General features: G+C 42.6%; 1 protein-coding gene across 10 annotated transcripts in view; it reads right to left on the bottom strand.

Annotated features, from left to right (window-relative positions):
* The window catches only part of KCNMA1 (potassium calcium-activated channel subfamily M alpha 1), a 719,040-nt gene that overhangs the window by 128,119 nt on the left and 573,775 nt on the right, over positions 1-17,146 (bottom strand). For all 10 annotated transcript variants that reach the window (XM_080687587.1, XM_080687584.1, XM_080687583.1 and 7 more), the window contains exons 16-17: positions 11,454-11,522; positions 2,371-2,457 (exon numbers count right to left, since the gene is read on the bottom strand). In XM_080687587.1, the coding sequence (XP_080543713.1) occupies positions 2,371-2,457; positions 11,454-11,522 (156 nt within the window). The remainder of the gene's footprint in view (positions 1-2,370; positions 2,458-11,453; positions 11,523-17,146) is intronic.

Consider the following 17,146-nt stretch of genomic DNA (forward strand, 5'->3'; position numbering starts at 1 on the left):
GGATTTTTATGTAAGATTAGGACTTCTTCAGCTTGGAAACTATTTTTTTTTTTTAAATTGTGGTTCAAATCATGTCTATAAGCCAAACTGAGCCAATGAGGCACCATTCTGTGACTCCCACATTAAATACTATGGGAAGGTTACTTAAAAAGCAAAATGCTTAGTGGCCAGGAGTAAAGGACAAGGGCCCAAGTGCTTCTCCCAGAGTGACCTCATTAAAACTGGAATCAGATGGTTTCATCCACTTTTTATTTTCCCCTAAAGTACTACATCTGAAAGTTTAAACCAGAATCCGTTAACTTCTTTTGTTGCTTTTTTGCAGCAGAGGGTGCAAACTCAATACGAGAGCATCATAATCTACTTTTCCATCTGCACAAAACTTGTTTAGTTTCATTCAGATCTCCAAAGCCCTTCTGTGGCTTCTGCAGTCTCCATCTATTTGCAGTCCCCTAACTGACAGCTTCTGCTCTGACACATCACACAGCTCGGGAATTACAGGCCGGCGCAGCTGATTGTGTCAGCATGTATTTGTGAAGACCATAAAGCACTGAAATGAGACACACTGCGTTCCCCAATAGAGGAGGTGATTTGTTTTTTGGACGGCCTGGTATTTGTGACATTCATTAGTGAGAGATGCAACAGGAAATAGAATTACACAAATGGGAGCCTCATGTTCTACTTGCTGTGCTCCTCAGTCCCCTGCCCTAAGATGCTGCTTCCAGCGTTGTATCTCCGTCTGGCCGTGAGCACAACCTTCTCTTCCAGAGGAGGAAAAGGGTGTTCAGTCCCATTCCCCCGCCCAAGGTTCCTCTCAGGTGGACCCAGTTCTTGGGGTACTCCTAAGACAGTGGGGACCCTGAATCAGATAAAGAGGTTTTCCTCCCCCACGTCTGCATAATGGGAATTTTGCAGAAGTAAATTTAAGCTATTAGATAGTTCGGTTTAAATTGTTGTTGATGTTGTTGCTTTTCCATCGCATTTTCTGCCCTGAAAGCTGTTATGACTGGTGGCTAGTTTGCAAGAGTGCATGATGAGTAAGCACCAGCTGTCAAACATCATAGTTCTGTGCTCAGCGTGTCAGGCTCAGTCTTGGCAAATAATTAAGAACATAAGACTTCCTGGTTTTAAATCCTGGCTTTAAACAAGCAGTGTGGCTTGGGCATGTTAGTTAACCAACTTGTGCCTCAGTTTCCTCATATGTAAAATAGGAAGAGTAATGCTGTCTCATAAGGTTGTTGAAAGGAGGAAATGAGTTCATCAATGCCTGGTGCCTGGTACTCAGAAAAGGGCTGCCACATATTAAACTCAATAGGTCTAGTAAATGCATGCGTTCACCAGTCACTGAGAGTCAACAGATGTACATTGCTGGGGGTTGGGGTTTGGCTTAGCGCAAATAGGAACATGGGCTGACATGTGTTAAAACTGCTGCAGAAGGTCATACCATGCGACAACAGAACCAATTACCCCTCGTGAGGTGGTGTGATCATGTGCTAATCATTCACCGAAGTTGTTTAGGAGCTGCAACTCTTGGATTTAAATATATTTGTCATTATGTAATATTTATTTATGTCAACAAAATTACTACAGTGTTTTTCTTTAATATATGGCTTATTCGGTAAAATATGTTAAAAAATAACAATGAATTAATAACAAAAATATAATCTGTTAACTAAATTATAAGCTACTCTAGATTAAAAGCATTTTAAAATTAGCAGGGTGTTAACTTTCACATATGACATACGGACCGGAAATTTTGTTCATTAAATCCAAAGTCCATTAAATCGAGGTCCGAAAAATCGAGGGTTTACTATACTAATAAAGGTGTCATAAACCATTGAGGCCAACGAAATCCTGGCTATCCCTGACAACTTCAGCCACTTACCTAGAAGGCCACAAATAGAAATATGGCCAGTTCAGTATTTCATCTGAAATTAATCCAAACCTTTAGAGATTCCATTTGGCACTTAAAGTAAAAAACTCATAATTCTCAAGTAAAGAGCAGTGGACGAGGAGTCAGTTGTCCTATGCTATGTTGTTCTGGGTCATCAAGCATCGGGGGCCTGCAACAATCAATTGAGCTCTCTGGAACTCTGGTTCCTTCCTTAGGAAATGAAGGAGGAGCTAATCAGGCCCTCCTAGCTCTGAAATGTTATTCTAAGTCAAAGATGTGGAACTGGTTCTGTGAAGAGGAGCCCATGGAAACATTTGAGAGCACAATCCCTTCTTCCTAAGATTTGTTAGGAAGATGCCCAAAGGCCTGTTAGGACGTTCTGGGGTTCAGGCCCTGTACATACAGAAGCATGGCCACCTCGGGGGGTCAAGATGTCTATGCTGGAATGAAAAGGAAGGCAGGTGAAAATAAACTCTTACCTTTTAACTTCTTTGGCATCACTTGCGATGAAAAATCCTAAAGTACCTTCTTGGATCTTAAGATGATTTCCAGGATTAATTAATATACTGCTCAGTGAACAAAAACAAACAAAGAAGACACATTTGTCAGGTCATGTTCTGTGCAAAATCTTGAAGGCTATACGGTATCGTTAATTGTATAGGGGGCCCACTAGTCTAATGCTGTCCCCAAAGATTTCGTCTAGAGCTTGAGGTCCACTGTCCCACACACTTAACTGGATAACGCCATCATAAAGCTTGGCTGTTCAAGTCCTAGGTTGGCATACTCCCAGTTGCAGAAATCAAAGCAAATCTAGGTTTCAGGGCCACGTTTTTATAATGGGGTTGCCATCATGGGCTTCTGGTTTGAAGCAAAATTCCCAATAATGTACCCCTTAGAAAATGCTGTTGATGGTCAACACTGAGTGTTATTAGACTAATAAAGCTATGGCTACACCGATTTTCAGTTAGATGACAGAGCATTAATGGGACCCCTATATGCATACAGAAACAGACATGTATACACACCACATACCACTGCAGGGAATGGTACAGGACACCCATACCAATGCAGAAGCAAGAACATCTGCATGACATGATAAGGACATGGAAGTGGATTCCATGTGCAGTCTGTGTGGAAAGAAATGGGTCCACCAGAACAGTGAAAAACAAAAAACAAAATGCAAGCAATCAGAAATACTTAATGATTTCAGCCTGCCGTTTACAAAAAGGTAAGAGAGTCTTTGAATAAGGTGCATGTCTAGCACATACTGATTGGGGCAAACTGTAATTAGAAAACAAATGCAAATTACAACAAAAAGATTTCCCTTGCAGAGAAGTATGAACCTAAATATACACTGTCCTATTTCAAAGTGGTATAAATAGATGACCTGACCAAGTTGTGTTCGGACTGACGGAAGAGATAAATGTATCCTAATCTAATAAATGGATGAAACAAACAAATTTAATTTTCTGCAGATCAAAAGCAGAATCCAGGAATGCCATACACAGAGACTGAGATGAGACTCTGGGCTCAATGGATATGGAGTTTAGGGACTCTAAATTCAGCAACAGATACAAGGGAAGGAGTCTGATCTGAAAATCAGGTGTTTCATGTAATAGATGTTTGGAATCAGGCTAAAGGAAGTCCTAAACTGCCTAAAACAATCAAAATAGAAGATGGCAATTAACATGTAATCCTTTTCTGCTGGTAAAATCATTGCAGAAAGGTGCTGTGAGCAACAGGGCGATGTGCCTGTAGCAATACAGGAAGGACCCAGGTGAACTTTTGTTCTGTTGGGAGAAGGAAGTAGATCGTTATTGCAAAATAATGGTTTGTGGTCACAAGAACATCCCCTATTACCCATAACAAGGCCTGACAGAAGGAAACTAATCCTGTGTCACTGCTCTTATTAACACTAAATAATAGCAAGAGTCCACGAAGACCTGACTGTTCTTCCCTGGAACCCCAGACAACAGTGAGGCAGCAGCAGGCCACACAGGGCAGCGCTGGAGAGGTCCCTCCCAATCACCCTCCACCAACTCTTCACGTTTGTCGCCCACCCTCTGACTTTTCATGATCATGAGGAGAAAGGAGCCCAGTTGATACAGGCTAGCCAGATTCCCCATTAAATGCAACGTTTTAGACGGACAGCATTCCGGACTTGGCATACTTTCTTACCCCGTTCCTGCAAGGCAGTTCTTCTATGCCCTGGCTCTGCAACCAGAAATTGGGTCCAAACTCCAGCATGGCCATTCAGTAGCTGTCTGGTTTTGGGCAAGTTACAGCACATCTCTAGGACTCAATTTCCTCACCCACAAGATGGGAATGATGATCATCATAGTCTTCAGTGACATAATGCACAGAAGGCTCTATGTCTACTGGTTATTGTTCCTTTTATTATTTATTATTGCAAAAAAAAAAGCCAAAAGGATATTCCATTCTTAATGGAATCATCAGCTTTTTCTCAGTTGGCCTCATGACATGGAACACATCCTGCCCATGATTTGGTGAAGTTACAGGGTGAAGAACTAACTGTGCACTTTAGAAAAATGGACAAGGACATAATGAAAAATTCCAGGTACTTCTGGACTCTAAAGGAGCTACTTCCTCAAAATTGGAAAATTCTACCAATAGACATGTATCCGTTTAAGAGTGTTAAAAAGCTTCCCTGGTGAAAAACAAATCCTATCATGATTTCAGCAACACAATTCAAAGAGGAAATTTGACAGGCATCAATGTCTTGGTGACATATATGCACAACACAGCCTCACACAGAACCTGCTTCCCCTTTTTTACATTACATGCTTCAGAAATTGCACTCCAATGGTCAACCCCACTATGCCATGGCGGTGATAGCAAGGTTCCTGCCCATGAAAAGTCTCTTTTCATTGCCTCTGTTCTCTAACAACTGGCCTACAGTAAGAATATGGGATTGTCACTTCACAGATGGCAGACTGAGATAATTTATTACGCCTTCTGCTTGCCCTAGTCAAGTTTGAGGGTGGAGAGGAAAGATTCAGGCACAGAAGTAAGGCAGATCTGTGTTCAGATCTCAGTGTTGCTGCTGCTGGCGGTTGAGTACCAGTACTCAGGTGCATGTGTCAGGCCTATGGCCTCAGGTCCCAGCCTTAAACATGTGGATAGCGCTAAGCTTCACTTTCCTCATCTGAAAAATGGGGTACTGCTAAGAAAATTAAAGCACATACTACGTTCTGAGTGACTGTTACATAGTAAATTCTTAATACACAGTCACGATTAATAGTAGCAAGGTGATTACAGCACCTGAGAAGCAAATCATCTCTCACAGCATCACAGCTCCCATTTTGTCCTTGATGCTAAGAAACGAACTATGGGCACTGAAAGACCTTTGCACTGACCATAGTATCTGAGAGATTTTATTCCTGTACAGTACCTGTAGATGGGCTAATTTGGGCTGGCTTTTGGCTACACAGTAGAGTAGCTCTCTGTTCTTTAAACTGTATGGCTGATTGTATAAGACACTGGAAGGACCTCCAAGGACATCACTGACCAGGTGACTCCAGAATGTCCTCTTGTTCTCTTCTGGTGCATGAGGCTGAAAGAATGTGCCCAGCTCTTGAGATAATGAAGGAAAGACATCTAGATACATAAAGAGGCTCTCTGGGCTGGATTGCATGCCTATTTAAGGGTTTGGTAGAGAAGCACGCTAGCCTGACTCAGGGACCACTGTATACACTACTCCCTGTGTAAGGGCACAGAGTTTCAAAGACTCTTTGAGGAAATATATTACTCTTTTTGATATTTCAGACATTAAGTCTTCTATACACATTCCAAATCTAGGAAATTTGAAATACCGATCCTTGTCTTCTTGAAAATATAAAAAGATAAGCATCTGAAACAGAAGTAACTTTTTTTGCTCCTGCAAAGTGCCTGCTATCCTTAGAATGTGTCGTTGAGCTCCTAATGGGAATATGTAAATCTTTCCGAAGATCTTCATGTCTTAAAATATCCAATGTTAAGTTTGTGTGTCCTGATGATGGCCAAAAGTCTCCCTCCCTGGGCATCACTTTAAATCAGTCTCTGGCTCCAATTCTGTCTAATTCACTAGCTTATCAGACAGAGATAAACTTCAAGATGTGTCATGTGAAGAATCAATAAAATCTCTAAGAAAAAGTCCATCTATCAATTAGCAGAATTCCAATAGGGACATATTCTTGGCGGGATGGACTTGCCCTGATTTCCAAGGGCCCTATAAATTATCCTCTTCCTTCTATGATTTGTTAATTTCCACTAAAAAGATTCAGTGATAGATGGAGGCCAAGGGTTGGTGTGGTCCCTTCCCCAAGGATTCTTATTCTTTTTCTTTTGCTCTCAGACTAGTTTTGAATCTAGACTTATTCTTCAGCTCCTCACTCACTATAAAGAATAAATAGATATCTTTGTATGGAACTCATAGGTGTGTAAAGGAGTGAAAAGCATGATCATATTTTATTTACTTTTATAAATTAGTTTCTCATAGCAGCCAGCTTAGAGCCCAGCATGGCACTTTTCATAGGAATGAGTGAAAAACCTATGTCATTGGTCTTAGTTCCAAAAGTGTTGCTTTCCCTCTCTACTAAGGAGAAAAGGAGTCACAGCTGATCTTTCAAAGGCCCACCTGCAGTTCCTACCAGTCAGGCCTATGGGAGGAACGACCACACTTCTTCTAGGGGGGTGGCAAGTGAGCTAACAATATCCCAGAGACATTAAGCATAAATATGTAAATATACAAATATAATAAACAGCTAGGCACACGGGGAGTTGAAGCCATTGATTTCAATATTGAAAACACCACTCACTTAGATCTGAAATATGTTCTTAAATATAAGACACATTCCCCTGAAACTGGCTAGCAGGGCTCAGTCCACTGGGAAACACCACTTGCCAGGTGCCCTCGGGAGGGGAGAGCCAGGTCTCAAACTGCAGTGCATTTCACTGTGTATCTCTTGCTGAACTTGGGTTAGGGCGAAGATTTGGGGCTTGATAGGGCAAAACGATGTCTTCCCTTTCTCCATCACTTATGCATAACAACTGGGAAACATCTCGTTATTTCTCCTCCAATTACCATGAACTTTACTTGTTTGCTGATTTGAGAGGCAACCCATGATTAGTAATTTAACTGAAAGAGATATTTTTAAAGGAAACTCTTCTCCATTATGGATAAATATGACAGGTGTAAGTCTCTTTCCTCCCCACTCACTTTCTGGTAGGTGTAATGTACCATTCCCTGAGCAATTACAAACATATCACGTTCATGAGAGCATACTTTGTATTTGGTAACACTGCAATTATATCTGAGTCTAGAAAGCTAATGGGACTTCATTACCTAGAACAGTGGTCTGCAAACTGCGGCTCGTGAGCCACATGTGGCTCACGAGCCGCGGTTTGCCGCTCTGTTGACTAATGAGTTTGCCGACCACTGACCTTGAACAAGAGAATAAGAACCATGTAGGACTTCAGATCATGCCGGGCCCAGTGGGATCATGTCACTGAAAGTGGCCTCTTTGACCACACAAGGTCATGTGCGATTGCTGTTGGGTGGGACTTTGTTTGAACCAACTGGTTCCCATCTCCGGGAGTACAGCTGCCTGGCAGTTCAAGGGCTGTGTTAGGACACAGCCTCCAGAAACCCCATTTCTCAACTCTTGCTGCCTTTCTGGAACTTTTCATTTCTTCTGGATGTTAAAATATATGCTGTCGGAGTCCCACTCAACTAGACATACACACATATTCCACAGTGTGGATCCCATGCTCAGCACACTGGAGCCCAGGGCACTTACACAGAGACAGCATCATAAAGATTGCTCCCAGTTGGTCAGACTCAAGTGACGTGTTTATCCTGATTCCATCCCAATAATTTTAGAAATGGCATTTTCAAATAGATTTTTCACATAAGGAAAATAGTGGCCGAATGGGAGGGAAAAGAAACAGTTCATTTAGCAAGGACAATGCTGGATATTTGGTCTGGGAACAACCCAAGTTGCTTTCTAGTACACTTTAGAACAAGTCATGCCTACATCACAACATGCCTTCACCACATGATAAAAGGACTCCAAGACCAAAGCCAACAGCACAGGTGCAACCACTGTGGCCCTTTGGCGATGCAAAGTGTTGCAGTAACTTCTCGCAGTTGGATCATGTCAATAATACCGAACTGACAGGAAGCCACCTCTATTTTCACACATCTACTCACAAAACCACAGAGAACCTGACTTCGGAAAGAGTTGCGCACGCACACACACACACACACACACACACACAAATTACAAAACAAACATGTGACAGTGATTAAAACCACAGAGAAAACAACTCTTGAGAAGATGAATAAGTAGGGATCTCAACAGTATGTTTTCAACACACGCCCTTAGATAGAGAACACATTGAAGAAGCTGCACTGGAAATATTAACCCAAAAAGGTAAAAAACAAAAAAAAGCTATCGATGAGGATCCGGTCATGCTTCATGCAACATATAACAGCAGCAAAACAGGTGAAGTCACACAGTGAATGTTGCGATACTTCATATTAAGAAATATGCCCAAATACACTCAGAAAAACAGAAGCCCTGAGTTCATCTCAATAGACAGTACTCATCGGAGTACTGCCCAAGAAATACATATGCAAAATCTGATCATCTAAATAAGTGTAAAGAAAAAGAGGTAAGTGTAAGGGCTTGGTCTCTGTTTTGTGGATAAAAGGACACAAATTCTGCTCTACCAACTGGGAAGTAGACACAGGGAGGCGGAGGTCACTGGGAATATGGATGTGGGATGCAGACAAATGGAACCAGAGTCTGGTGGACACCACGACAAATCAGGACAGGACAGAAACAGACACCGAGGGCTGGAGAGAAGCGTCCTCCTTTTCAACTTGAATAGATTTGTTCCCATCATTGGTGCCATGACAAAACAGGATTGTGCCTTTTTTTTTTTTTAAGGTTTCCTGCAAAGAAGTTAGTGCGTCATCCAAAAGAATCAACAAATCAAACAAGAAAAGCAATGTGCTACTTTCAATTTTTATGTCCCCTAGTTGGAGAGGGGTTTATATATAAATATACATATATAATTATATATAAATATATATCTATATATACTGACAAGGGAGTGAGATTATATACACATATACACATTTATATATATAATCTCTATCTTCCTGAATTCTTGACAAATAGTTAGTCCTGTGGTTAGAAGTGAAGATAGAGGGTGGAGATTGGGAGGAAAGTTAACGAAGAGCGCATACCGCTTTCGGCTTCTGCAAAACGACAAGAAAAGAATTTAAAATCAAACAATTTGATAATAAATTGACTGACACCAGAAGGAAAAGAAGGAATAAAACCTTTGTTTCAAATTATTTGAAGGGTACATGTGAAAACAAGGTTTTTCAGCAAAGCATGAGAACAGTGTCATGGGGGGGAAGGACAAGGTCATTCAGGACAGGCTGGGGCGCTGGGGTGGACAGAGGAGCAGGGCTCTCGGATTTTAACACCTGGTCACTTCAAAAGTGTGAGAGGAAAGCAAATGGGAAATGTTTTAATGCAGGAAAAAAAAATCCAAGTTATCATCTCAGGAAGGGTCAAACACTCGATTCTTGGAGACATGGGTACTGTGTTTGATAAGCCCTGTGTTTTCTCACAGGCATGATCTACATTCCTTCAAACACACCTTTTTCCACAAGAACCAATGAGCTTCACACTGAGACCAAGCCGCATCTGAGGATTCAAGCTGGCAACGGCACACAGAAAGCCAAAACAAAGCCAGACAAGTTCTTTTCTCCCTTTTCTTAAAAAAAAAAAAAAAATCTACAAAACTCTATCTGTAAATGTGGCTTTGTTGAAAACATCTCTGATTCGTGAATTAACTGGAGGGTCCATCAAAGGAAAGATCGTGTCTTTGGGGGAAGCTCTGATTTCTTTTTCTTAGAGTGGGGGCAGGGCTTCACAAGGGACCATTAGCAGCCTGTTTCTCTCCCTCCTTGGGACCAAAGAGTGGCAGGTGGGAGAGGACTGGTCAAGGTTCAGAGTACAGTCTCTTGCTAGGAAATGACTCCAGAATGCTTGAGAAAGGCTATTCAGCATCACCCACATCAGGACTCTTTGATGAGAGATGCACAAATAAGAAAGAGAGAACACTGAATTGTACAAAGATTTACTGAGTTGGCAACACAAAGAATATCATTTGCAACCCTCCTCCCCAACCCCCCAGGTACAGGTGAGCATCGCCAACAACATGGACAAGCAGCAGTCCCAGGAACATCCATGTCATCAATAGAACAGCAAATAGCCAAGACTCTCAGTGGTTTTTTTTGCAAATAATATTCTTCACTTGCCAACAGGAAAAATATGTGTGTCTACATACATATTTGCTAACTGCTACAGCCATGTTCTACACGTGGCTACCAAATCTGCCGCTTTTTCTTCCTTTTGGTTGATTTGGATTTTCCTAATAGCTGAACATTTGATCAGATTGACGTGTAGCAATCTGATCTGGGGTTGAAGTAACAGAGAACATTGGATTGACTTGCTTACAATCCAGCGTTTTTTGTCATGGAGACACAGACTGAACATTTGGAGGTCTGGCTTTATCGAGTCATTCATCCAAATGGAAACTTCTTAAATGATCATAGCAGGAACCTTCTAGCCTTGCCCTGCACTCTGCGCGATCTTATAGGTGTGTATCTGAGGGTGGCTGCCCTACAGGAAGACTTACTGACTACAACTAGGAACAAACCAGGGATGTCATTTCAGACGACAAAAGCCTTAACATGTCTCAATGAGTTATCTTTCTCCCAAAATGACTGATAAAAATGGGGGAGAGGAGTGGCAGAAATCATCTCTGTTTTATCTGTAATGCATACATTGTTCCATCTACAGAATTTCTTGTTAATGTGACACCTCCTTCTTCCAGTGTGAACTCATCTATTGACTGGGGTGTTATCTGTTTCAGCCAGACCCAGTCCCTCATCAGTCTCATTTGCACGTAATTACGTGCAATATAAATAAATAAAGAGGGCTCCTGCCTCTGCGCCTTGCTCTCCCGGCTAATTTACATGAAGCTGATATCCTGCCACCTGGATTTTGGTTGTACCAGGAGAAGCACATATGGTCCACAATAGGCTGCTTGTAATCTGGCTATCAAGAGAGCTCGTATCTCCCATCATGGCCCTGCCCCCTGCCTGCTGGCAATGAGGTCGGGTCCACCTGCTTTGTGCGCACAACAGTAAAAGGGGGTAAGAGGACAGTGTCTAACCCCACTTTTATGCAGAGCTGAAAAGTTAAAGTTGGCACCATCGGCTGGAGGGCTGTCTCATCCCTTTCCCTGGAGGAACACTCTCAAGGCCCTGGGGGCTCCAGATGCCCGGCGGGTCTGGGATAGATACGCCAGTGGCTGGTCGAACATGTCTTGAGATGTGTCCTAGGGTCTGAGAGGTGTTGCCTCAGGGTCCCAAGCAAGTAAATAATACCCAAGACGGAGAAGTGGACCGAACGCTCCCAGGATGCATGCTCACCATCATCAATGTGAGCTGGCCGCGGAGTCGCAGCAAACTTACCGGCTCTCTCGGTTGGCGGACTTGTACTCAATGGCTATCATTAGGAGCTTGAGCTTCACAAAACACAGCCTGCAATGAGATGGAGACACCTCCCAGTCAGTGCTTCTGAAGGACCAGAGCCACACAGCCAACACTGTTATGACCCTTTTATCTCCTAATCCAGTCGTTATCCAAGGGAGCCTCATTCTACAGTTGCTGTGCCAAATGGACGGGGCTGGGAGTGACACCTCCCGCTTCCCCATTAAAGCTGATTTCTTGCAAGCGATAAGGCGCTGAATGTTCAAAGTGCAAATTGCACTCAGGTCTAGATGTCTAGACACAGACCAAGCAGGAATTGGTGTCTGGGGATCTGTTCTGGGCCAGATTCATTAGTTTCTCGGTTGGGTAGTAAAATATTAACTGCAGGGGGAGGGAGGCTTTTGGAGCGGCTGGACCTGCTATTTGGATTCCATTTTGGTCTTTTGTGTAAATGGCTTATATTGTTGTTCCGAGCAGACCCCTGTGTGCTCGGAATGATGGTAATAACCCTTAGCTTCCATGTAACTGCCCGACACATGACTGTGGCACCGTCACTCCTGGCTCCAGCCAAGCGGTCCCACCTCATCTGCCTGCAGCTCTTGCCTGCCGCTCAGGCTGCTTTGAGGCCAGCTTCTTCCTCCGTTGGTGCCTTCACTGATGCAGATCCTGCCCCCAGAACATCTTCTCCTCTCTCCTCACCTCCCATCCATGCCCAGATCAAATCCCACCTTCCCTGTAGGTCTTCTGTGGCTACCGCTGCCCTCTGATTTTCTTTCTATTCTCAGAACTCCTCCAGCACCTTGTCTGCAACCACATCATCCAGCCCTTAGTCAACCTAACACTGGCTGTACCTCCATGTATCTCAATTTTGTCTCCTCGACCAGCAGAAGTTCTTTAAGAGATCTGGACTGGTTTGGAATTCCCCACAGTACTGCACATGGAACCGCCAATACAGACAAGCTCAATAAGTGATTTCCACTTACTGGGGTTCAATTCTAAGAAAATAATAAATGGTTCTGTAAAATATTTTCTGCAAAAGATGTTCAAGGTAGTAGTATTTATACAGAGCAAAAAGAATTTAAAGCAACCTAAATATGCAGTAACAAGGCAAAAAGTATGATGCAATATGGAATGCATTAGCATTCAAAAAGACATTTTAAAATATTTTTATTGATTTTATTTTTAGAGAGAGAATAACGGAGAGGGACACACAGAGAGAAACATTGATGCAAGAGCGACCATTGATCAGCTGCCTCCTACATGGCCCCTAGTGGAGATTAAGTCTAAAACCTGAGCATGTGCCTGACAGGGAATTGAACCAGTAACTTTTCGGTGTATAGGACAATGCCCAACCAACTGAACCACACTGGCCAGGGCCAAAATGACATTTTGAAGACCATCTTAAGGTATAAGATCAACAAATAATATTATATGGGTACAAATATGTAAATAACATGATACAATTAGGTGACAACATATTTATATACTCAGAGAAATGAAAGCTTACATAAATAAAAATTATTCTGTATAATTGTGTTTCTACAATGGGCATTATCACTTATGTTCCAAATATTTTTACAGATAACACCCTCTTCCAGTTACTCTTCATTTGCTTAGGGGTTTTAGTATAATAAAGCAATGGTTTCCTGATAGTGACTTGATGGTGATTTAGCTCCAGCATTGTAAGGGGAAGAATATGCTGGGTCACAGGGCATGGCCTTTCTCGATGCTTTTTCATTTAGTCCCCACAATATCCCCAAGATGGAGATATCAGCCTAGTTACTCAGACTTCTATGGATATTGATGAAACCAAGGCTCAAAAAGCTCATGTAACTTGCCAAGGTCCCTACCTACTACTTGACAGATAAACATCTTCATCCCTAGAAAAATGTGTGTTGGCAGAGAGAGGCAATAAGCAAATATATAAGTGAATCAATAATAAATTCCCAGATGAAGACAAGGACTCTGCAGAAAATAAAACCCCTAAGCAAATGAAGAGTAACTGGAAGAGGGTGTTATCTGTGATGGTCCAGGAAGACCATACTGAAGACGTGCCACTAGATCACAGGGCCCTGGAGCATGATGGGAAGAAGCAGGCAATGAGAGGATCTAGGAAAGAGCATCCTAGAGAGTAGGAACAGCAAGTGCAAGGGCCCTGAGGCATGAAGGATCTTGGGGTATCTGAGGACCAGCAATACAACTGTGATAACGACTAGGTCAGGAAGCCAGGCAGGAGCAAGGTCAGAAGACTTTGTTGGCCACAGCAAGCAGTCTGCAGCTTACTCCAAGTGGCATTTCGGGAAGCCTTGGGTTGGTTTTAAATAGCAAGGTGCCATAATCAGATGCGCTAGACTTGCAGATGTGTTACTTACAGGTAAAGTATCGATAAAGGCCTCATGCTCTCTGGTGGAATAAGACCAATTGCTCATTCATGCTTGTGAGGTCATGGTCCTCCATATGGCTTTCAACAGACAGTCAGATTTCAAAGGACCACTTCCAGGCAGGCGTGCCAGGGCTCTCAGTGATTTGCAGGTTTTCTGATTCCTGCCAGCAGACTCTAACGTCTGCTGATTATAGTTTGCTGAAACACCAGCCCAAGTACAGGCTGGAAAAATGCTCTTCCTAATTTACATCCCATAGAGCACCACTAACGCATACCTTTTATGGGGCTGTTACTTCTGGAGCTTAAGCTGTTTAAAATATCAGATGGCTTATGCAGTATTTGTTGAACCAAATTACTAAGATTAAGTAACCATTTTCTAATGTAAATAGCAGCTAAATGCCAAAAGCTCAAGAAGTCTGATCTTAACTTAGCATAATCATGAAGAGGCCAATTTGCTGATATTCTATGAGCAACGACCACTCTGATTTGGGACTCTGGTAGTTCATGAAATCAAAGATCCTTATTGCTTTAACAGCCTGATCCTACAGGTGAAAAGGGAAGAAATGGTTCCTAGTGATAATAAATAATATCTTTAAGCTACTATGATATCATTTACCAACTAGATATACGAAGAAAGGAGCTTTCTAATGCAGCAAAGTCGATAAAATCTATGTGGCCTTGCGCACCTTCGTAGCCTAGCAGGGGTTTGCCAGCAGATCCCTGAGTCCTCTTTCATAACTTTCCAATCCCTATCTCAGATAATCCTATACTACTTTATAGAAGAGTCTCTTTAAGAAGCCCTTTGACCCAAGACATGCCTTTGCTCACTGGCCAAAGGGACAAAGAGGAGAGGGACAGAGTGATGTAAACAAAGTGATTACATACAAACAGTGCCACAACCACAGATTTGAGGCCCTTTTGAGACTGCTGATCCCGCTCTCCTTGTATAGATGACAATCTGGGTCCAAAGACAGGAAAGCAACTTGCCCAAGGTCCAATGGCCTTTATATAGAAAAGCTGAAAGTGGAAATTAAGCAATTTGTTCAAGGTTAAACAACTTTGATATAGAAATGTCAAAAGTGGAAATCAAGTCTCAATGCAGAGTGCTGCACAGATGTTTCTCATCAAAGCAGAGGAAATGAAGGGGTGGCCAGAAGCCCAATGTGCAGACATGTTCTGTTTAGTCAGCACAGCATTTTTTTGTTTTTTAACTGGCATTAGATACCAACAGGTGATTTCATATAAAAACCATTTTTTGGCTTTCCTGGACAAATAAGATATGGCCACACTGACGCTACATTTCCTATGACTACAGAGATTGGAGCTTCAAAGCATTTGCCCCTTTGGATGGGACATATGCTCTCCAATGTGCCACAGTCCCCACCACTCCCTATTGTCTCAGACCTCACATTTACTCTTTGTTGCTCACTGCCCTCTACAGCCATCAAAGATTTTAACTCCCGCTCTAAAAAAACCTGGATGTTTGCAAAATATCAACACTGGGTAACTTACTATTTACACTGCTAGCAGAATTGTGTCTTCCTTGTTAAAATCACAGTTTTTCATTAGACACTGCCACAGAGAGCTGGCCAATGTCAGGATACTAGGCTTAAGGCTCAGCAGAGGTGCAGCCCATGTTGGAGGTCCAGTGGGGAAAAGCAGATCAAGGCCAATAAACAGGGGAATGGGTGTGGTTTGGTGTGGTAATCCTTGATTTATACATCTCTCTGCCCTCTAGACTGAGCTTTTTCTGTGTGAGACGCAAGCTTTATCTCGCTGGCATTTTGCAAAGTGCAAAGCATAAGCCTCCCATAAATGCCGATTAAATAAATGTATGAAAGAATGGGGAGCAGAACCTCACAAGTGGCTGGAATAACACAGAAGAGATAAAGTGGTAAATTGGGAAAGTCTTGTTTAGGCAGGAAGGCTTGGAAGTGAGTACAGAATCATGAAACAAGATGCTTCTTAACGTGTCTTATTCTTTAAAAGCACACAGATGGGGGTGGGGGTGTGCAGAAGGAAATAACAGCAACAATGTGCTCTGGGAATCTAATTTTTGCCTTCTACCCACGATGCCCTGCTGTAAGCACAAATCTAAGATACGGACAGCAATTTCTCATTGGGACCCCCTATAAACTATCACAAGGGGTTCGCTCCTAAGAATGTGCCTGCAGACTCCCGAAAATTGATATCCTGAGATTAAAAGTTGTACTTGCATCATTCGACACCATTATTTTTGGTAAAGCAAAATGGGCTTTGCTCATCTAATCCTTAGTCACTCCCTGGCCTTACTCAGGCTTCCGTGTTTAAATGTATCCCGGACAGCGTGGTGAGAAAGGAGGCTGAGGGTGAGGGTGAGGCAGGGCAGGAGAGAAGTACGAAAGCTCTCCCAGAGTGATAAACAGGATGGAATCAGCCATAAGTTAGCAAGAATTCAACTCTTGACTTCAAAAATAAAATGTCTCAATGTGTCCAATGCAGGAAGTTGTCGCTGGCTGCAAAAGTAATTACAGGGGAATAGAAACGACTCTTTTTTTTTTTTTTTTTAAGAAAAAAATGCCACTGACACAAAAGGTTTAAACCAGCAATCTGCAATAAAACTGTTGTAATAACTAGTTAGATTGCTTTCTTGGTAATTATTAAGTAGAGGTCTGTCCAATTTGACAATGACATTATATAAAGCCCCCTTTTTTTACTGCCAACATCATCTGTTAACTATAGTAGTTTCAACTCAGATGTTCCTGAGTAAAGGCTCTTAAGAATTAGAGTCCAACTGTTTCTACCTACCCAGAGGGAAATGAATTGTTCTTGCCACTAAATCAGCCCCCCTGGACTAGAAAGATTGCTGCTAGTGTGAATTAAGCATGGAAACCTGTCCTAGAGTGTGCACCTTCTACTTTGCTCAGGAAAAATATGCAAATGCATGGCCTGGGGCCAGGAGTGAGGTGGGCGAGGCCAGAGAGTGCCTTCCATACCCAGCTCCCCAAAGCACTCATCTCTCTTCAGTTACCCAGAGCCACCCTTGTAATCAGAGCAGATGCAGATGTAAAAACACTGGGCTTTGGGAAACCAGACCTTTAGGATGGAGGGGCTAGAATGGAAAAGATTCACATTTAGGAGCCTTGATTTAAAAATGCTAGGCTCTCGAGCCCTGGCTGTTGTGGCTCAGTGGTTTAGAGCATGGGTCCACATACCGAAGGGTCTCAGGTTCGATTCCTGGTCAAGGACACGTACTTGGGTTGCAGGTTTCGGTAGGGGCCTGTGTGGGAGGTAACCAATCAATGTGTCTCTC

This window comes from Plecotus auritus (genome assembly GCF_963455305.1).
Source record: "Plecotus auritus genome assembly, chromosome: 9".
In the NCBI taxonomy this organism is placed as follows: Eukaryota; Metazoa; Chordata; class Mammalia; order Chiroptera; family Vespertilionidae; genus Plecotus; species Plecotus auritus.